The sequence below is a fragment of the Peromyscus leucopus genome, chromosome 1 (assembly GCF_004664715.2).
Source record: "Peromyscus leucopus breed LL Stock chromosome 1, UCI_PerLeu_2.1, whole genome shotgun sequence".
In the NCBI taxonomy this organism is placed as follows: domain Eukaryota; kingdom Metazoa; phylum Chordata; class Mammalia; order Rodentia; family Cricetidae; genus Peromyscus; species Peromyscus leucopus.
In genome coordinates this window covers 62,796,396-62,817,902 of record NC_051063.1, presented here as the reverse complement: position 1 = coordinate 62,817,902, position 21,507 = coordinate 62,796,396, and the positions used below count along the sequence as shown (strand labels likewise).

The window sequence follows — 21,507 nt, the reverse complement described above, 5'->3', positions numbered from 1 at the left end:
TAGGAAAGAAGAGCAACAATGACTGTAGCTCTCCCATGCCTCATGTATGCTGCAATGACATCCGTGTGCAGTATGGCTAAGTGCCCATGATATCTGTTTGCACAGAGATGCAAGGTGTTACAAACCCCAAGTGGGGGAACTCGGGGGCCTAGGTTAATAAGCAGCTGATGGGCCTCTTCTATCCACAGAGAAGTATGCTCAGCACTGGTGTTCTCAGCTGACGGATGCCAGTGGCCCATTTTCCCAGTGCCACACCACCGTGAACCCCAGCACCTACTTCTCGGTAATGCCCACTCTTTGGCTAGCTAGGACTCCAACACTGCATTGTGTGCCCCCTCTTGGGAGGATCAGAGGACACTGGAGGGAGGCAACTGACAGATAGCAGGTGGAGCAGGTAGCAGGAATATTCTCCCAGTCTGCATCTCTGGTTCCATTCCTGATATCCATATTCCTTCACTTATTCACTTAATGTTTATTCATTGAGTTTAGATCATCAAGCCTCTGGTCTACACTAGAAACAGGGCTAAACATGAAGCTTTTGAGAAATATGAGTAATATGACAGTGAGAAAGACACAGTGTTGCAGGGCTGGATCTGGTGGGCCACAGAGATAAAGGGACAAGGTCTTTCCAGAATCCATGTCCTAGAGGGAAGGTTGGCTACATGTGAGACATCAACATTCAAATAAACTACAGAGGGGTGGGGGATGGGGAAGTGTCCTGAGGAAGGCAAGGGAGGTGGGAATATGTTGGGATGGCAGGGGCACTCAGTCAGATGCCAGGCTCCCAGATGTGAGGCTGGGTCCCTGATGCTCTGATGTCCCCACCCCCAGAACTGCATGTTTGACACGTGCAACTGTGAGAAGAGCGAGGACTGCATGTGCGCGGCCCTGTCCTCCTACGTGCGTGCCTGTGCCGCCAAAGGCGTGCTGCTCAGTGGCTGGAGGGACAGCGTCTGCAGTGAGTGTTCTGTGGGCAAGCTGGGCTCTCTTTCTCTACAGATCAGGGCCCCACCTATTGCCTAGCAGCTGATTGGATGCTCCAAGGGTCCTATCACCACACCAGTCTCTGAAACTAAGGGAGACCCATGCCATTGCAACCAAGAGCCCTAGACAGGAGACAGTGTCTGGGGGAGCTGGAAAGGCCTTGAACTGCTAGGTCTTCTGTTGTTGATTGCTGGGCTGTGTGTCCACCAGTGTCCTCAGTGTCCCCCCTCCTTCTGCTCCCCCACAGCAAAGCCTACAACAACCTGCCCCAAGTCGATGACCTACCACTACCACATCAGCACCTGCCAGCCCACCTGTCGTTCTCTGAATGAGGAAGATGTCACCTGCCACGTCAACTTCATCCCTGTAGATGGTTGCACCTGCCCTGCAGGCACCTTCTTGGATGACTCAGGCAAATGCGTGCAGGCCACCAGCTGTCCCTGCTACCACAGGGGATCCACGGTTCCCAATGGCGAGTCAGTCCACGACAGTGGGGCCATCTGGTAAGACCCTTAGGTCTGGCAGACTGTCTTCGCAGAGGACCCCTGGTCACCCTGCTCCCATGCACCCTGTAGTTATGCAGACAAGGAGGACATGGCAGGGACTCACGGGGCCCAGAGTGGATGATGTGCTAACAGCCCTCTATTCACAGCACCTGCACCCAAGGAACCTTGACTTGCATCGGAGGTCCTGCTCCGACTCCAGGTGAGCCTGTGAGGGAGTCCGTCAACTCTGGGAGAATACTTCCAAAGACATGTCGGGGTTGATGCCCATCCCAAGTGAACAGAGCTGGAGTTAATGATCAGTTTCACTGTGTCTGGTGTAGTCTGTGCCTTGGGCTTTGGAACAGGGGAGATGAGGGTGTGGACACTGTGCACACATAATCGTGAAAGCACTCAGTGCACTCTCAACACACACACACACACACACACACACACACACACACACACTCACATACACTCCAGCACGCATAACACAGATGTGCACCCTGCCCTCGCCACAGGGCAGCCACATGCTTGGCTGTCTGGAAACAAAAGGCTGAGATGTTTGTTACAGCACTGGCCTCTCTCTGAGAAGGCTTGGCAGGGGTGGATGGCATCACCTCACTGGCCCCCTTCCTTCTCCAGTGTGTGATGCACCCATGATCTATTTTGACTGCCGCAATGCTACACCTGGGGACACCGGAGCTGGCTGTCAGAAGAGCTGTCACACCTTGGACATGACTTGTGTAAGTGACCACTCCCGAAGAACCCTCCCTAGGACCTTCTTGGTGACCCCCTTACTTTCTTGACCTGTCCTGCTATGGTGTCTGTGGAGACCATCAGGCTTCTTCATGGCGGCTCTTGGTGCAGAGCAGCAGGGCTCTCCAATGCTGAGGGCCTTCAGGGCAGCCTGGCTGGGCTGTGTTCCCAGAGCATCCCTGGTCACCTGCTGTTGGGCTTCCTGTTCCCATGGCAGCTGCAGTCCTGCAGACCAAGTAGCCATGCCAGCCCCAGACATCCATCTACATCCAGTCTCACTTACCTTGTCCATATGTCCTACAGTACAGCTCCGAATGTGTGCCTGGCTGTGTGTGCCCACATGGGTTGGTGGCAGATGGTAATGGAGGCTGTGTTGTTGCTGAGGACTGTCCTTGTGTGCACAACGAGGCTACTTACAGGCCTGGGGAGACCATCCGAGTGGGCTGCAACAACTGGTATGTGAGGGCAGGGGAGGTGGGTATCCAAGCTGTCACTAGGTACAGAGGTCCTTATTAGGCATGGACTAAGCTCCAGCATGGCCTCTGATGGACGTGCACACCCCAGACTATCAAGGGATCTGGGCTCTGTGTTTCCGTTTCCTGTAAGGGGTCCCCACAGAGCCTCTGGGAAGGTTCTCATTCCTGCGGGAGCCCTCAGCTGACCTCCACCTTCTTCTATGCAGCACCTGTGAGGACAGGATGTGGCGGTGTACCGACAAGCCCTGCCTGGCCACCTGTGCTGTGTATGGGGATGGCCACTACCTCACTTTCGATGGGCAGCGCTACAGCTTCAGTGGGAACTGCGAGTACACACTGCTGCAGGTATGCCTGGCTGCCAGCCTCACCTGTGGCCACCCACAGCCCCAGGTACTCACATCCTTCCCTGTCCCTTAATGGCCTTCTGTTCCTCTAGGACCACTGTGGTGGGAATGGCAGCTCCCAGGATGCCTTTCGTGTTGTCACTGAGAACATCCCCTGTGGTACCACAGGGACCACCTGCTCCAAGGACATCAAGATCTTCCTGGGGGTGAGTGGAATGGAGCTGGCAGAACAGCCCAGGGGCTCCACAGTGGTGCAGGAGCACACAGGCAGGGGTGGTGGTGGTCCTGGCTAGGCCCTGAGGATGCTTTGTCGCACAGAACTATGAACTGAAGCTGAGTGATGGCAAGGTGGAGGTGGTCCAGAAGGGCGTGGGGCAGGAGCCCCCCTACTATGTCCACCAGATGGGCATCTACCTGGTGGTGGAAACTGACGTTGGCCTGGTGCTTCTGTGGGACAGGAAGACCAGCATCTTTCTCAGACTCAGCCCTGAGTTCAAGGTGAGACTGAGACAGGGAAGCATTGCTGTTACCCATCTCAGGGGCTGGGGGCATGAACAGAGAGAGACAGAAACACACAGAGAGCGAGCGAGAGAGACAGACAGACAGACAGACAGACAGAGACAGAGAGACAGAGAAGAAAGAGAGAGAGACAGACAGATAGAGAGACAGACAGAGACAGAGAGACAGAGAGAGACAGAGATACAGAGAGACAGAGATAGTCAGAGATGGACAGGAAGAGTGAAGAGATCAAGACACACACACACAGACAAAGAGAGACAGAGAAAGAGGAGCCAGGGAGATGGCTCAGTTGTCGACAAGCCTTATGACCTCAGACTTGAGGTTCAGTCCCCAGGACCCACAAGGTAGCAGAGCTGACTACAAGTTGTCCTTGGACCTTCACAAGAGCTCTGTGGCATGTGCACCCCTCATATACACACATAGAGTAAATTAATATAATAATTTGTTGAGAGGGGGGAGGGGATGGATGGGAAGGACCTTTAGAAGAGCAGTGAGGAGGTCCCTTGCTGTGTGTGTCTTGGAGTTTTCTAACACAAACTGGGTGGCCAGTTCTCTTTTGTATCTGGACCCCGGGAGCCCAGATGATGTGTTAGGGCTGCAACCTCTCCGGAGGCTTAGGAGGGTCTTTCTGGCCTCTTTAGTCTCTGGGGCTCCAGGTATCCCCGGATTGTGACTTCATCATCCTGGTCTCTATCTCTGTTGTCACCTGGTTGAGTGTGTAGCTCTGTCTGTATTCTTCTCTTTAGTAAGGACACTAGACAGGAGACAGGACTCACTCTTGCCTTAGTGAGACCTCATCTCACTTGACTATACCTTTAAAGATTCTATTTCTAAGAAGGCCCCACTCACAAGCCCCAGGGTTAGAAAAGGACAAGTGTGGGGCCACTGTCCAGCTCACTGCAGTGAGCTGCTATTTTGGACTGCTATTCAAGGCAGACTCTAAGCTGAATGTCACAGCTCCATGCTCACCCTGCAAAGGGACTGAGAACTGGCCCGGGGGTAGGGGTGGAGGGAAGAGGGACAAAACAGCTTTATGGGAAGAACGGAGAATGAGGTTTCCTGGGCTGCCCAGCTGGGGGAACTCACAGACCTCCTGGGATGTCATGGGCAGGGGTCGTGCCTGGGGACAGACACAGATGGGCACAAGTGCCTTGCACCACCACTGGACAACAAAGGGCCTTCTAAACTCACACTTGCTGTTCTTCCTGGGTGCATCCTTCAGGAAGTTGCATGGTAATAGAGCAGAGCAGATATCAGGGTTCAGGAAGGGGGCTCAGGTCCCTATCTCTAATCTCTGTGCTTCTATAGGGCAGGGTCTGTGGCCTGTGTGGGAATTTTGACGACAATGCCATCAATGACTTCACCACGCGCAGCCAGTCTGTGGTCAGCGACATGCTGGAGTTTGGAAACAGCTGGAAGTTCTCGCCATCCTGCCCAGATGCCGTGGTGTCCAAGGACCCCTGCACTGCCAACCCTTATCGCAAGTCCTGGGCCCAAAAGCAATGCAGCATCATCAACAGTGAGACCTTCACTGCCTGCCATGCCCATGTACGACAGTGGGACTGTGTGGTCTGAACTTTAGGATAGAGAAACCATCAGCCAAGGGTGTGGGTGTCTCGGGGTTGGGAACTCACATGTGTACTCCAGAATGGGCTATGGTTTGGAGGCTGTTAATTCTGAACATGGGCTGAGGAAGCTTCAGGCAGCTCCATGATCAGAGTCAGCCTATGGACACCATGATATACTGGCGGGACGTTCATGGTCATACATTTGTCACTATGAACACTAGTAGAAACTAGCCCAAATTATTAGACCAGTGTATGCACTAAGAGTGGAGGCGGACAGGAGTCCCCAGAGCCTGAAGCCTTGGTCTCTTTCAGGTGGAGCCCGCCAAGTACTATGAAGCCTGTGTGAGTGACGCGTGTGCCTGTGACTCAGGGGGTGACTGCGAGTGTTTCTGCACTGCCGTGGCTGCCTATGCCCAGGCCTGTCATGAAGTGGGAGTGTGTGTGTCTTGGAGGACACCAGACATCTGCCGTGAGTGGGGCTTTGTGTTGCTGAAGGGTGGAACTGGGGATGGGTGGGTGATAGCCTCCCCTGTGCGCACGCGTGCACAGACACACAGACACACACACCTCCAATGTGTGTGTCCATCTGTGTGTGTCCTGCACATGCATGTGCATAAATACTGGGCCACTCAACAGGTGGCTGTAACAGGGGTAGCTCCATGGGCCGGGGACTGCAGGGGCTGAGCTAGGATGTCTGCTGAGTACCCTGGGAAGGACTATGGTTCCAGACAGGAGAGCCCAGCTCTGCATGTCCATCAGGAAGCACTGAAGGGCCGATAGTTTCCTAAGGAAAACAGAAATGAGGGTGAGCATCTGTAGGAGGAAGCCTGACCTCAGAAAATGTTCTACACTGGAGGCATCAGTTCACCTTCTTAGGCGCAGTCTATATGAAGCCTTCAGGGAGGCCTGTGGCTGGGGGCAGCTGCTGTAGCTGGAGAGTCCCATTTGATGCTCGCCTCTCTGGCACCCCGATCAGCCCGAAACCCTTATCTGAGCCACCTTCTCTCAGGGTGGGGTGGGGAAATGGTCTAGAAGACCCTAGGTGCCAGCAAATCTCCCTGCTTTCCAGCGCTATTCTGTGACTACTACAACCCAGAGGGTCAGTGTGAGTGGCACTACCAGCCATGTGGGGCTCCCTGCATGCGCACCTGCCAAAACCCTAATGGACACTGCCTACATGATCTTCCCGGCCTTGAAGGTAGGTTGAAGGCTGAACTTGGAGGGTCAGGGTCTGTTGGGTTCCTAGGATCTTGACTGGGGTCTATCTTGGGATCCAAGCCCTGGGGTCTTCTTATGGGATGCTTGGTTGGGATGAATTCTTCCTGATTCCACTAGGAGCCTGTATAGCTTCAACCTCAAACACTAGTGTGAATGAGGCTAGGCATTGGGGACTGACCAGGGCCCTGGTGTGAGAGGGCTTGGGGTGGTGGGGGGCGGGAGGGGGAGACTCTCTGGGACACAGGTCTCTTGGTTCACAGGCTGCTACCCCAAGTGCCCACCAACAGCCCCCATCTTTGATGAGGGTACGATGCAGTGTGTACGCAATTGTACAGTCACCCCTTCACCTCCACCACCTCGTCCCTGCCGTGTCAACGGAAAGTTGTACCGACCAGGTGCAACAGTGCCTTCAGACAAGAACTGCTATTCCTGGTAAGTCATTCAGCCAGTGATGTAGAACCTGGAACGCCATGGTGAATCTAAGCACAACATCAGTCTGGGGTCTAGAAGCACCCTCAGCCCAAGGTGGAGCAGAGGGGAACAAGGGACAGCTCCAGGCCTAGGGGGTCCCTTGCATACACACCTGCCAGAGCCCCAGCGGCCTGAACTTCAGCTAGGAGGGACAACACTCTTCTTAGGCTCCATTGAGAGGAAGGACAGCACCCTTGGCTTGTGGCTGAGCTTGGAGGGAGGGTGCCCTTGGCCTGGGGCTCAGATGAGGAGAGGACAAACCTCAGCCCGAGACTCAGCTGAGAGGAAGGATGCCTTTGGCCTAAGGCTCATGTGAAAGGGAGGACTACCTTGACCTAAAATCCAGCTGTGTGTGAATGCGATGGTGTCCTCAGCCAAGATATCCTCCCAGGGACGAGGGGACGATGTCCATCAAAGTCCACCTGTCTCCATTGGTTATTGATGAGGTGTCGGGGGGAGATGTTTGAGAGAGTGTGAGCAGATCCTGAAAGGCTGAAGGTTAGGACCGGGTCGGGACTGCAGCGTCCAGCTTGGGCTGTAATGGAGCTGTTTCATCACCAATGCTAAGCACACTGGGTGCAGGCAGTTCCCGTTCCCACGCACTCAGTCCCACTTCTTCCTTCTCTTGACAGCATCTGCACGGAGAACGGTGTGAGCTGTGCCCATGATGCTGGTGGTGAGCACCTGCAGCTTTCTCTGATCTGGAGACAGGGCGGGGGAAGTCATTGTCTTAGCACCCCCCTGACTGGCTAAACGTCTATTTCCCACAGCCTGTGTCTGTACCTACAATGGGCAACACTTCCATCCTGGGGAAATCATCTACCACACGACAGATGGCACGGGAGGCTGTATCTCTGCACACTGCAGGGCCAACGGCACCATTGAAAGGACCATTGAAGCTTGCAGCTCCACCACCCCCACCCCTCCGACTACTTTCTCCTTCTCCACACCAGTTGGTAAGGCAGACGTGGCTGGTGGCAGAAAACGTTAGGCTTAGTTGGGGTGTCTCTCTTCCTGCTGACTGGTACTGCTTCTCTTGCAGAATGTTAGGTAATGGCTAGCTCTGGGTATTGGTGTCAGGCCCCGAGGCTCAAGAAGGGGCCCAGGAGTTGGGTATCTGGACCATGGGTACCCTGCTTTTATCTCACAGCAGGAAGGGATCAATCTCCCTGACCCACTCTGGAAGGCCTGGTGTCTATGGCACCACTTTCTGTAGCTACTGGACCCGATCTCAAGGGAGTGTGTGCCTTAGCTTACAGGCCCTAAGCACAAGTGGCCCCAGGCCAGTATTTGGATGAACATAAGATTTTCCCAGAATTCATAGCTGCCTGTTTGCCTTAGATTACATGGATCACTAGATATCCCTGAGGTCTCATCCTGTTTGGGGTTTGTCAGAGTTTCCCCACCCCAAGCTAGTTTTGAGAGGTATAGGTATATAGATTCTGCTCAGGGCATGGCCTTTAGAGGAGATTAATTTGTCTGTTTGTGGGCCCAATATACTCTACTTCTGTCCGCCAAGAGGTAGGTTCTGAGAAGACAGGCTAAGTGATGTGGCTCTGATATTCAGTTTTCAAAGTTAGTATGACCATGGTGGTGAGACCCAAGGCAGCTGATGTATGAGGAGGGAGGATGTGACCAGGGACCAGACAGACAGCACCAAGGCCCTAATGTCCACTCCTGTTACCTTTGTCCACAGTCATGACCTCAATGCCACCCTCCAGCACACATCCCAGCCCTACCCTGAGTGTGGTATACACAGGGTCCCCAAGCAGGGCTGTGCCGACAACCAGCAGCATGTCGTCAGTGAAGACCCCTGCCACTGCCTTGACTGCATCTACTATGGCCTCCACCTCAACCACACCAGGCTGCCAGGAGTGCCACTGGTCTCCCTGGATGGATGTCAGCCATCCTGGACGTGGCATTGACAGTGGTGACTTTGAGACTCTGGAGAACCTCCGTGCCCATGGCTACCAGATCTGCCAAGCACCAAGGGCAGTGGAGTGCCGTGCTGAGGACACCCCTGAGGTGCCGCTTCATGTGCTGGGGCAGCAGGTGGAGTGCAGTACAGCTGTAGGGTTGACCTGTCACAACAGGGATCAGGTGTCAAGGCTCTGTGACAACTACCAGATCAGAATTCAGTGCTGTACCCCCATCAGCTGTCCAACCTCCAGTGGTCCTACGCAGACCACCCATTTGATAACCTCCAGGACAGCTACAATGGGGACCACAACCTCCTTAATCCCTGTCACCTCAACTGCCCACACAGAGAGCACAGTTATCTCAGGTCGCTCTACCCATGCTCCAAGTCCTTTCCCCTCTTCCTCACGTCCCTTTTCATCAGCTCCAAGTCCAACTACCCTTGGCCCAGTTAGTTCTACCGCCATTAAAGTAAATCTGTCCACTACTAGCCCAATGCCACAGCCAACCTCAGCCACATCGTCTGTGTCCATCCCAAGCACAGGGGCCACCACAGCCTCTTTCGAGACTACCCATGAATGCACACAGGAGCTTTGCAGTTGGACTGATTGGATAGATGGCAGCTACCCTAGGCCTGACAGAAACAGTGGTGATTTTGACACTTTCAAAAACCTGAGATCCAAAGGCTACAAGTTCTGTGAGAAGCCACGAAATGTGGAGTGTAGGGCTCAGTTCTTTCCCAACACTCCACTGGAGGAGCTGGGTCAGGATGTAATCTGTAACCGAGAGGAAGGCTTGATCTGTTTGAACAAAAACCAGCTGCCACCCATTTGTTATAACTATGAGATCCGGATAGAATGCTGTAAGGTAGTGGACCTGTGCTCCACAGCTTCGGCTACCACACTTCCGACCTCACGAGAAATAAGCACAAAAACAAAGACCAACTGGACCACAAGCTTGCATTCCTCTTCCACCAAGGGCACCAGTACTCACTCAGCAACAATACACACAGAGACCTGGGCCACAAACAGTCCACACACAATCACTCAACCAGGGACCACCCACTGCCAGCCACAGTGCAACTGGACCAAGTGGTTCGACACTGACTTCCCAGTGCCTGGTCCACATGGAGGGGACCTGGAAACCTACAGCAACATCCTGAGGAGGGGAGAGAGGATCTGTCACCGGCCAGAGGAGATCACACAGCTGGAATGCAGGGCTGAGAACCACCCTGAGATGAGGGTGGAGGATCTGGATCAGGTGGTGCAGTGTGACCCCACTGTGGGCTTGGTGTGCAGGAACCGGGACCAGAAGGACATCTCTGGGATGTGCCTCAACTATGAGGTGCGAGTGCTGTGCTGCCGCATTCCTGAAGGCTGCCCTGGGACCTCACCTGCCACTCTTTCCAGCACCTCAGGTGAGACTGTCCCCAGCTCAGCTCCTGTCACCACTTCTGTGCATGCAGCAATCAGTACGACCACGCCCCGAACCAGGACAACCATTGTGCAGACAACCAGCACCACCTCCACACCCCAAACCAGCTCAGCCTCTGTGCAGACAGCCAGCACAGTGTCCACCAGGGGCACCAGCACCACCTCTGTGCAGACAGCCAGCACAGTGTCCACCAGGGGCACCAGCACCACCTCTGTGCAGACAGCCAGCACAGTGTCCACCAGGGGCACCAGCACCACCTCTGTGCAGACAGCCAGTACAGTGTCCACCAGGGGCACCAGCACCACCTCTGTGCAGACAGCCAGCACAGTGTCCACCAGGGGCACCAGCACCACCTCTGTGCAGACAGCCAGCACAGTGTCCACCAGGGGCACCAGCACCACCTCTGTGCAGACAGCCAGCACAGTGTCCACCAGGGACACCAGCACCACCTCTGTGCAGACAGGCAGCACCACATCCATGCCTAAACCCAGACCAACCTCTGGGCAGCCAGTCAGCACCACCTCCAAACCCCAAACCAGAACAACACCTATAGGAAAATCCAGCACCACATCTGGGCAGACAGCCAGCACTACATCCATGCCTAAACCCAGACCAACCTCTGGGCAGCCAGTCAGCACCACCTCCAAACCCCAAACCAGAACAACACCTATAGGAAAATCCAGCACCACATCTGGGCAGACAGCCAGCACCACGTTCACCAGGAGCACCAGCACCACATCTGGGCAGACAGCAAGCACCACCTACATACCCCAAACAAGCTCACGCTCTAGAGAAAAATTGAGGACCACCCTCAAAACCCAGACCAGCTCAGCCTCTATAGAAAAATCCAGTACCACATCTGAGCAGCCAGCCAGCACCATGTCCACCAGGGACACCAGCACCACCTCTGGACATCCAGCCAGCACCATGTCCACCAGGGACACCAGCACCACCTCTGGACATCCAGCCAGCACCATGTCCACCAGAGACACAAGCTCAACCTCTGGGCAGCCAGTCAGCACCACCTCCAAACACCAAACTAGAACAACACCTATAGGAAAATCCATCACCACATCTGGACAGGAGGCCAGCACCATGTTCACCAGGGACACTAGAACCACCTCTGTGCAGACAGCCAGCACCACATCCATGCCTGAATCCAAACCAACCTCTGGGCAGCCAGTCAGCACTACCTCCATGCCCCAAACCAGAACAACACCTATAGGAAAATCCAGCACCACATCTGGGCAGCCATCCAGCACTACCTCTACGTCCCAAACTAGAACAACACCTATAGGAAAATCCAGCACCACTTCTGGACATCCAGCCAGCACCATGTCCACCAGGAGCACCAGCACCACCTCTGTGCAGCCAGCCAGCACCACATTCATAGGAAAAACCAGTACCATCTCTGTTCCTGGAACCAGAGCCACCTCTGCTCCTGCCAGCACCACAGGCCCTGGGTCTCCTTCTGTGGTGACTTCTTTCCCAGGGACCACCCACTGCCAGCCACAGTGCAACTGGACCAAGTGGTTCGACACTGACTTCCCAGTGCCTGGTCCACATGGAGGGGACCTGGAAACCTACAGCAACATCCTGAGGAGGGGAGAGAGGATCTGCCACCGACCAGAGGAGATCACACAGCTGGAATGCAGGGCTGAGAACCACCCTGAGATGAGGGTGGAGGATCTGGGTCAGGTGGTGCAGTGTGACCCCACTGTGGGCCTGGTGTGCAGGAACCGGGACCAGAAGGACGTCTCTGGGATGTGCCTCAACTATGAGGTGCGAGTGCTGTGCTGCCGCATTCCTGAAGGCTGCCCTGGGACCTCTGCAACTCCCCCTGTGACATCATCCCACAAGCCCTCATTTCCAGTTGTGTCACCCTCATCTGTGTCCCCGTCCTCATCGACCAGCCCTAGAGTCCACTCTACCACCCCTTGTTCCTGCAGCGTGGCAGGCCATTTGTATCCTATCGGTAAGTGAGACATCTTTATGCAGTTTCCCGAGGTGCTCCTTACCTTTATTGTCTTCCGTTAACGTCTTTGGGTTTGGCAGATCATGCCGCAATGGCCTTTCAACATTTCTAGTCTTATCCTTCTTTTTAATTGACTGGGAAGTCTTGAGGTTGGCAACCCACTCTGGGGAGCAGTCTTCTCCAGAGCCTCCCCAACCTCTACATACCTCTTGATCTTGCAGGATCCATCATCTACAACCAGACAGATCTTGATGGCCACTGTTACTATGCCATGTGTAGCCAGGACTGCCAGGTGGTTAGAAGTGTTAGTCAGGACTGCCCCTCCACCATCACGCCGTCCCCTACACCAGCTCTATTCACATCTACATCTACCACCACACCCGTCATTCATCGGGATCGGTGCAATGTGGTCCCTCCAAGAATGGTAAGTCTATCTGCTATCCTGCCTGGAGACTGATGGCCACTATGGAGACCTTGGTGTATTTGCAATTATAACTCAACGTAAGTTCTCAGGAAGAACAGCAGCCCCCGTTGACACAGGGTGAGCTTTGGGCTGGGTCTTCTTATGGCTTTGCATGTCTGGTTCATCAGTGTTGCATTGATAGTTGGGTAGTTGGGTGTTGAGGCTGGAGGTTAAAATTCCCCCTCAATGAGGGGGAAGGTGGCAGAGGTGATGGTATACCCCTGAGAACTGAAGGGTGATCCCATGGCCCAGGACTCAGACCCACAGCTGGCTTTGTTTCTGCAGAAAGGGGACATCTGGCACATGCCTAATTGCTCCCAAGCCACCTGTGAGGGGAACAATGTCGTCTCCCTGAGCCCACGCCAGTGCCCAGAAGTGAAAGCACCATCTTGTGCCAACGGCTACCCACCTCTGAAGGTGGATGACCAGGACGGTTGCTGCCAGCACTTCCAGTGCCAGTGTGAGTGGGGATAGTGTTCAACAAAGGGAGGCGTGACAGAGGAGGAGAGAATGAGGTGGACACCAGGAAAGAGTTTCCATTATCAGGTCAGGGATGGGCATGTCAAGTGGAGATAACCGAGTCCCAGAGCCATAGAGCCCAGTGGGAGAAGAGGAGGTTTCTCTGTGTCTCAGAATCCCAGCAGCTTATGAAGGACCTGTCAGTCAAGTCTAAAGGGACTATGCATATGTGTCACAAGGGTACAACAGTCTCAAGAGTTCCCGATTTGGAGGCAGTGGGGGAGGGGTTGGACCCGCTGGATGAGAGCCAGTTTATAAGGTAAGCTACCTCCCCCCACCAGGTGTTTGCAGCGGCTGGGGTGATCCCCACTACATCACGTTTGATGGCACTTACTACACTTTTCTGGATAACTGCACATATGTGCTGGTGCAGCAGATCGTGCCTGTGTTTGGACACTTCCGTGTGCTCATCGACAACTACTTCTGTGACCCTGGAGACAGTGTTTCTTGCCCGCAGTCCATCATCGTGGAATACCACCAGGATCGCGTGGTGCTGACCCGCAGGCCTGTTGATGGGATCATGACTAACCAGGTGGACATGCCCTCCTGTGTGTGTTTGGAGGGGGCTGTGGCAGGCTTGGTCTAGGTTGAGGACCCTAACTCTAAACTTCCTTCTGCTATCTGTATCCAGATCATCTTCAACAACAAGGTAGTCAATCCTGGCTTCCAGCAGAATGGCATTATCGTCTCCCGCGTGGGTATCAAGATGTATGTGACCATCCAGGATATTGGTGTCCAGGTCATGTTCTCAGGCCTCATCTTCTCTGTTGAGGTGCCCTTCAACATGTTCGCCAACAACACAGAGGGCCAATGTGGTAAGCTCACACTACATATTGTTTGGGTATTAGGAGCAGCTTCTCCGTGGGCCTGGAGGGGTTTCTGAATGTGCACACATGTGGTTCACATCTACTTTGTTCCACGGTGACTTCCCTGTACACTGGGAGCCAAACTGGCTTATGGGAGAGTCAGGCACACAGGAGAGGATATGAGACAGGGTGCCAAGCACCTTGACCCTCAGCAAGAGCCCCCCAGGCACAGCTCTGCTGCCCTGCAGGCTGGCTGACCCTTGTCTCACCCGCAGGCACGTGTACCAATGACCAAAAGGATGAGTGCCGCCTGCCGGGAGGGGCACTAACCTCTTGTTCTAAGATGGCCCCCCACTGGAAGGTCCCCAACCAGCCTTCCTGCCAAGGGCCTCCTCCAACATCAACTTCAGTGGTACCCAGTCCTTCGCAGGCTCCATGCCCACCATCACCAATCTGTGAGCTCCTCCTAAGCAAGTAAGATTCCAGAAAGTGGGGGTAACCTTGCTGGTTCCATCTGCTACCCAGTCCTCAAAAGGCTCCTAAGAAAAGTGAGGTCAGCCTTGTTCTAGGGTCTGGGCACTTTCTCTAGGGATCTTGTCAGATAGTCGTCACTACTGGCACGCTGCTGCACACCTGGCAGTGGCTAGGTTGGCTCATCTCTGGAGTGCTCTATCAGTTCCTCTCACTGATACAAGCTCAGTCACTGCCTGCACCTGGGCAGCGCACAGCGTTCCAGAATAAGGGAGGCTGAGGGGAGAGACATTTGCAGGAAGCGGCGCTCTGGCTGATACCTCTCCTGGCACGCACACAGAAGTGGGATGTCCCTTGGTTTAGAAGACAGACTCACAGGTGCTAAGTCATTGTCCAGAACCTCACCTCCAAGGAGATGCCACAGATCTGGAAGCCCCCACTGTGAGTGGTAACCCGAGTATAATGGATGCTACACACCACCTGTGTCTGTCTTTGCCCACCCACAGTCTCTTCCAGTCCTGCCATGATATCATCCCTCCGCTGGCATTCTACGAAGGCTGCTTATTCGACTCCTGCCATGGGTTGACCTTGGAGGTGATGTGCTCAGCCCTAGAACTCTACGCATCACTCTGTGCAGCCCAAGGCCGGTGCATCCCCTGGAGAAGCCAGACCAACAATACCTGTCGTGAGTGCCCAGCCAGGCCGCCTTCCTGTCCTCTGTTGTGAGAATTTAGAGGCTCTAGGCAGAAGCCTGAGAGAGGAGGAGGACCCGAAGCCTCATGGCCATTCTTCCCTGAAGGGAAAAGCCCTGGGCTTTGAGTTTGTTTTCAGGAAAGGGGGATTATCCAAATGGAAGTATCTGTGGACTTAGGGCCTGGGGTGCCGGCTGTCTTGGACAAGCTATAGAGCGAAGGACCTGGGGACGTGGGGCAGGTTGTAGATGGCTATTGAAGGCTTCTGAGTGGGTGTCAACACTCAGCAGTGGCTGGAGCTTGGAGGATCCCAGAAGTGGGGCCTTGAAATGGCTTCTCAGGGGTGGCCCTCTCTCCATGCAGCATTCACCTGCCCTGATAACAAAGTATACCAGCCATGTGGCCCAACCAACCCTCAATACTGCTATAGGAATGATGACATCAGCACCAGCTTGTAAGTGCCAGCCCTCTGTTCACAGGGCTGATAAGCCCTGGGGATCTACTTCTGTCACTTGGCTTTCTTAGGCTGGGTTCTTTCTTACTTGGGGGTGAAGGACCCACCAATTCTCTGTTTCTTGCAGGACCCTTCAAGAAGCTGGCCCCTTCACAGAGGGCTGCTTCTGCCCAGACAACATGACACCTTTCAGTACTAATGATTCAATCTGCGTGCCTTCCTGCCAATGTATGTCCCCACGGCATGTAATGGGGGGTTTGGAGGGCCAGGATGTGGCTTGACCCCAGATCCCACTATGGTGCCCAACATGGGTCCTGTTCCTGCCCCATCCCTTTGGCCGCCCAAAGTGACAGGACCTCTCTCTACAGGGTGTCTGGGGCCTCATGGAGAACCTGTGGAGGTAGGTACAAATGGTGGTGGTTCTTGGGGGGCCAGAGCCTGAGGCGGGAGGTTCTGGAAACAAAGGCCGTGCAAGGCTGTGGTGGGGCTTTCTTCATGTGCCAAAGGCCAGATAAAGGCAGGGAGAGTGCCAGTGTCCCAACAGGCTCCAGAAAGGCCTTCTTCTCTGCCATGCCTGTGCTTTGGAGCTGCTGGGTGTCTCATGAGGACTGGTCAGTCCTGTCCTTCCCTGGGACTCCTTCTTTCCTGAAGAGATGTGTGATGAGGTGGAGGGGAAGGGCTGCCCACCAGACAAAGCCCTTTTCTCCCCTCTGCTCCTGGCCTCTGTGCCTGGACTTCAGGGCCTCAGGCCTTGCACTCCTAAAGCCCCCTCCCCCAGACTTGCTGCACAGCCCCTCAGCGCATGTGAGACCTGAATACGAGGCTTGGCTGTAACTGCCCTTGGGCTGAGCAGCTCACTCACAGGCCAGGTCCGTGTCCTTCTCCCATAGCCGGGCCACACCATCAGCATCGGCTGCGAGGACTGCACCTGCAGGGAGGCCGCACTGACCTGCCAAAGGAAGCCCTGTCCCCAGACCACCTGTCCAGAGCCTGGCTTTGTGCCGGTGCCCGAAGGCCTGGAAGCTGGCCAGTGTTGTCCCCAGTTCAGCTGTGGTGAGCCTTTGCTACTGTCTCCAAATCCGTAGGTAGGACTATCTCCTGAGGAGCCATAGGCACACTGGGTCAGCAGCCAGCTCTGCGGACATGGTCCCAGGAGGAAGGGAGTAGACACCATCCCTTCCCAGGCTTTGTACATTGCTTGAGTACAGGGAGCCTGCTGGGTCCTGATCTGGCAATGTCCTAGAAGGTGCTCTTTAGGTGTGTGTGGTGGAGACTCCTCTGTCCAGCCTGACCAGAGCCTGCTTCTGGGGTCCTGGGGACTGTCATGACATCCTGTGGTGGGGTAGGCCCTTGGGACAGAAAAGAAGCAGGTACAGGGCAAGCCCAGCCCCTGACAGCAGCTTTCTCTATCACAGTCTGCAACTTCAGCCACTGCCCTCCTCCTCTGCACTGCCCGGAGAATTCCAGCCTGGTGGTCACATACGAGGAGGGAGTTTGCTGCCCAAGCCAAACCTGCAGCAGTGAGTGTCCCCGACCCTTGCACCAAGTTACACCGGGGCCTGGAATTTCCCAGGGGACCAGCCCGATGAAGCCACTGGTGGTTGGAGATGGGTTGTTGTTGCTTGGCATGGAGCCCTTGGTGGGAAGGTAGCCCAAGGTGTTGCAGTAACTAGCAGCAGAACGTGTTGATGTAGGCGTCAGGCTGTGCCCTTGCAAGGCCCAGGCTACAGCCAGTATGTCTCTTGGACAGGTCGGAAGGGCTGTGAAGTCAATGGGACTCTCTACCAGGTAGGAACCACTGGTGCTCAGGCCTGGCAGCCTGCAGCGGTTGAGCTTCCCATTTGGGGTGCTCCATGAGCCCCGTGATCTGAGAAGCTGAGGAGTTCTTAAGCCGCTGTAGACCCTGGCACAGAGCTCCTGCACAGACCAACGACACAAACCTCTGTGGATGTAGCTCAGTGCAGTGCAGTTAAGGTTGGCCCCAAGATCCTTGAAGCTGCCAGTACCTGGTGTCCGGGCCCATTGGGACTCTAGCAGCTCTTGGTCCCCTGAAATCACCCTGGGTATGGCAGCACCTCACTTCCCCCAGCTCTGCTTCCCCCACACCAATTCTCCAAGTATGTAGTATCTTGGGTCCCCTGACATAGAGACACAGTTACAAGCTCCGCCCTGGGACAGCACCTGAGTTAGGATCTCTTCACCATGAGGTAACGTTAAGGATCATCTCCGAGAGAATGGATCAGCTTGGTGGGCAGCTGGGGCAACTGGCCAGTCAGAGTATAGGGCAGGTCTCTTCCCAGCTTGAGCCCACTAATGCCCAGCCCTGACTCTCCCCAGCCTGGTGCTGTGATCTCCTCCAGCCTGTGTGAAACATGTTTGTGTGAGGCGCCCAGCAATTTCCATTCAGATGTCTTTGTGGTCCGCTGTGAGAATAAGCTCTGCAGCAACATCCAATGCCCTCAGGTGAGTCCTGGCCCCAGCCCTGCTCTTGCCACCCTGTGCCAATGGCCTGAACTCAGGCGGCATACCATTCTCCCTTCAGGGCTTTGAGTACCAGGTCAAGCCAGGGCAGTGCTGTGGCCAGTGTATACAGAAGGGCTGCCTCGTTAAAAACAGCAACAGTTCCACCTACTTCTACCTCGTGAGTACCTGGGACTGTGCTAGGTGACCTCAGAAAGGGGAATAGATGTAGGAACAGCAGACCACAGGCTCTGCAAAGGCTCCACACAGGCTGGGACAAAGCCACCACACGCTCCAAGGAACTACGAAAAGTCCCAGGCCCAGGTACAGAGAGCACGAAACAGATAGCATTTGAACTGCCCCCCCTGCCTCCCCTCCCCCCCTCCCGCCCTCCATACTGGCCGGTATGTCTCTTGGACGGGTCGGAAGGGCTGGGGCACTGGACCCTGAGTGGCCTAAATCCTGGAGGCTCAGGGATGATCAGGCAGGGTCTTGGGGTCTCCAGGCTGAATAGGCAGGGTCCTGAACCTTGGGGGCACTTGGGACACTATCTCTGGCAGACATAGGCCTGGCCTATGCCAGTGTCTCCCTAGAAGACGATAGGCTGGGGGGAGTCAGAGGATGAGCGCTCACTATGCAGACGGGACCTCCTTTCAGCCTGGTGAGTCCTGGCCGGAACCTGAGGACCCCTGTGTGACTCATAAGTGTGAGCAGCTCCAAGATGTATTCACGGTTGTGACGATGAAGAAGGAGTGCCCCAAGATCGACTGTCCACCGGTAAGTTTGGGCTTCCCCACTCCAGCCGAGGAGGCAGCTCACCTGGAGATGAGGGGGAGGCCAGCATGGCCATCAGGCTTGTCCCCTCCGTGGAGGGCCATCCCCACTACTCTTCACATTTGGCCCCATGAGCCGTTCCTCCATTTCCGGACACCTCGTTGCCCCTGGCATTCACAATGGTCCGTTGTTGGTACAGGGCCACGCTCAGCTGAGAGAAGATGGTTGCTGCTATGACTGTCTCCTACCCCAGCAGAGTAAGTGGGGCCGGGGGGGGGGGGGCGTCTGACAAGGAAGGGGTTGATCCCAGCCTGGAGCACCCAGGAAATGACTGAGCAGACACTGACCCTCTGCCTCACTTCCTGTCCTCCCAGAATGCACGGTACACCAAAGACAGCAGATCATCCGTCAGCAAAACTGCAGCTCTGAGGGGCCAGTGAGCCTCACCTACTGCCAGGGCAACTGCGGGGACAGCACCTCCATGTACGCACCCCGAGCCCCAGGGGGCCTCAGGGGACGGTGTTCAGAGATGCAATGGGCGGTGGGGGTGGGGTGGGGGGGTGGGGTGCACTCAGCTCCAGAAGCAGGGCAGAGAGGGCCAGAACCAGGAGGGCGAGAAAGAGGCGGCAATGACCTGCTGAGCTTCTGGATGCAGACTTAGGACGCCTGGTGGCCAAGGGCAGCTGTGGCTGAAACGTTTACCCCAGGGCCATTGGCAAGTGAGAGGGGTAGGGTTTTGTACACAGGGTGACAAAGACCTCAGGAGCTTGGCACTGTGCTCACTGGACACGGAGCCTGTAGCAGGTGCAGGCAGCTCCTGGCAGGGCCGGGTACTGAGCAGATCTACCCGCAGGTACTCCCTGGAGGCCAACACAGTGGAACACAAGTGTGAATGCTGCCAGGAGCTGCAAACCTCGCAGAGGAGTGTGACGCTGCGCTGTGATGACGGCTCCAGCCGCACCTTCAGCTACACCCAGGTTGAGAAGTGTGGCTGCCTGGGCCAGCGGTGCCATGCTCTAGGTGACACAAGCCACCCAGAGTCCTCAGAATCAGAGTTCAAGTCCAAGGGAAGTAAGGAACATGGCCAGTAGTCGGCATTCAGGGCCAGCGAGGAGGTGCATGGGCCTTCCCAGTAAACTGAGCAGCACTGCTGTCCCAACACTCTGCCCCAAAGTCCTCCTGAGGCCAGCAGGACACGTGCTGCTTCTTCAAGTGGCTTGAATTCCAGACCTTCTACCTACCCAGCACTTTCTCTTCAAGAGGGACATCAACCTCAGCTGTCCTTGGAGGTGGGAGAGATCCTATCCACCGATTAGGAGCATGAGGACCACTGGACTCCTTTGGAAAGAACTTCAGTATCATCAAAGGATCCCATGAATGAGTCACCTGAATGCAGTATCATCTATCTGCTTGGCTTCACTCCCACCTCAGCCCTGCACCTGTGCCCCCTTTCAGAAAATGGCCAATTTGTTTTATAAATACACTCCGAGCATTTGTGGATTCTCTGTGTGTGTGTGCTATTTTTAAAACATGTCCATAGATATAGGAACTGAACAAAGACAGGCCTGGACTTCAGGGGGCCTTATACTTCAGGCTGTTCACTAGGGGCTTGGCAGCCTGGTGAGGGCCACTAGGGAGTTCTCTGCCTCTATTTGCTGGGAGGATATGTCCTAAAGGTGACAATTAGTACACAGAGGCTAACTAGGGCCTGGGTGATGCTCAGAGTCAGAAGCATCCTGGGAGAGGATGATGAGGAAGAGAATGAATGAATGAGTGAATTAGTGAATGAGAGAGTGAATTAGTGAGTAAGTGAATGAGTGAGTAAATAAAGAAGTGAGTGATTGAATAAGTAAATTAGTGAGTGAATGTGTGAATGGATGAATGAGTGAGTGAATGAACTAGTGACTGAGGAGATTAGTGAATGAGTGGATAAGTGAGTGACTGATAGAATTAGTGAGTGAGTACATGAATAATGAAGTGCTTGAATGATGGAGGGAGTGAATGAGTGTACAAGTGATTGAGTGGCTAGGTAAGTGAACTAGGGAGTAAGTGGATGAATGATTGAATAAATGAGTGAACGAATTAATGTATAAGTGAGCAAATGGATGGACAGATGAATGAGGGAGTGAGCCAATGAATGAATCAATGGATTAATGTGTGTTAATCAATGGATTAATCAATGGATTAGTGTGTGAGCGGATGAAGGCATGGGTGGCCAAGTGGTTGAATGAATGAGTAAGTGCATGAATGTATGAATGATTGAAAGGGACCTGGTGGTGACCAGGCTGAGCCAAGCAAGTCTGGGTAGCCCACTGTCGAGAGAGAGAGGCCTGAAGTGGGGCTGAATAGCCCATGGGCAGGTCCAGGATCATGCACATACCACGCTCCAGTGCTCAGGAGCTCCGGACCTCATCAAGAGCAGGCCCGTGGAAGGCAGCGGGGCAAGTGTCCCCAGAGCAGACACTAGGGGGGTGAGATGTCAGGCTTTGGGACCCAGACATTTGCTAGGAGGCTGGAGCTCTATCTTGACAGGACAGGAGATAAACAGCTAGACCTCTTTTGATGCCTGGAGGCATCCTGGGGCTCAGGCTAGGGTCCTCAGACCTGTGGTCACTGGGCAGGTGTAGAGTGAATGGAGTGGGGTGTGGTCAGACTATCTAACTATCTCTGGTGTGGTATGAGGGGAGGAACACAGTTTTCATGTCCAGGTCTTTGTCTCAC

General features: G+C 54.7%; 1 protein-coding gene across 1 annotated transcript in view; it reads left to right on the top strand.

Moving 5' to 3' along the window:
* Nucleotides 1–20,286, top strand: part of Muc5ac (mucin 5AC, oligomeric mucus/gel-forming) — a 29,287-nt gene extending 9,001 nt beyond the window's left edge. The window contains exons 16-49 of the mRNA XM_028867963.2: nt 189–283; nt 832–958; nt 1,232–1,487; nt 1,637–1,689; nt 2,112–2,212; nt 2,529–2,680; nt 2,908–3,046; nt 3,138–3,251; nt 3,364–3,543; nt 4,873–5,112; nt 5,445–5,601; nt 6,202–6,330; nt 6,611–6,782; nt 7,454–7,497; nt 7,592–7,777; nt 8,518–12,147; nt 12,369–12,571; nt 12,896–13,070; nt 13,411–13,661; nt 13,761–13,944; nt 14,211–14,409; nt 14,913–15,091; nt 15,462–15,552; nt 15,680–15,780; nt 15,921–15,952; nt 16,443–16,605; nt 16,968–17,072; nt 17,303–17,340; nt 17,890–18,015; nt 18,095–18,193; nt 18,670–18,789; nt 18,986–19,043; nt 19,161–19,269; nt 19,640–20,286. Coding sequence (XP_028723796.1) covers nt 189–283; nt 832–958; nt 1,232–1,487; nt 1,637–1,689; nt 2,112–2,212; nt 2,529–2,680; nt 2,908–3,046; nt 3,138–3,251; nt 3,364–3,543; nt 4,873–5,112; nt 5,445–5,601; nt 6,202–6,330; nt 6,611–6,782; nt 7,454–7,497; nt 7,592–7,777; nt 8,518–12,147; nt 12,369–12,571; nt 12,896–13,070; nt 13,411–13,661; nt 13,761–13,944; nt 14,211–14,409; nt 14,913–15,091; nt 15,462–15,552; nt 15,680–15,780; nt 15,921–15,952; nt 16,443–16,605; nt 16,968–17,072; nt 17,303–17,340; nt 17,890–18,015; nt 18,095–18,193; nt 18,670–18,789; nt 18,986–19,043; nt 19,161–19,269; nt 19,640–19,877 — 8,246 coding nt within the window. The 3' untranslated portion in view covers nt 19,878–20,286. The remainder of the gene's footprint in view (nt 1–188; nt 284–831; nt 959–1,231; nt 1,488–1,636; nt 1,690–2,111; nt 2,213–2,528; nt 2,681–2,907; nt 3,047–3,137; nt 3,252–3,363; nt 3,544–4,872; nt 5,113–5,444; nt 5,602–6,201; nt 6,331–6,610; nt 6,783–7,453; nt 7,498–7,591; nt 7,778–8,517; nt 12,148–12,368; nt 12,572–12,895; nt 13,071–13,410; nt 13,662–13,760; nt 13,945–14,210; nt 14,410–14,912; nt 15,092–15,461; nt 15,553–15,679; nt 15,781–15,920; nt 15,953–16,442; nt 16,606–16,967; nt 17,073–17,302; nt 17,341–17,889; nt 18,016–18,094; nt 18,194–18,669; nt 18,790–18,985; nt 19,044–19,160; nt 19,270–19,639) is intronic.
* The last annotated feature ends 1,221 nt before the right edge of the window (nt 20,287–21,507 follow it).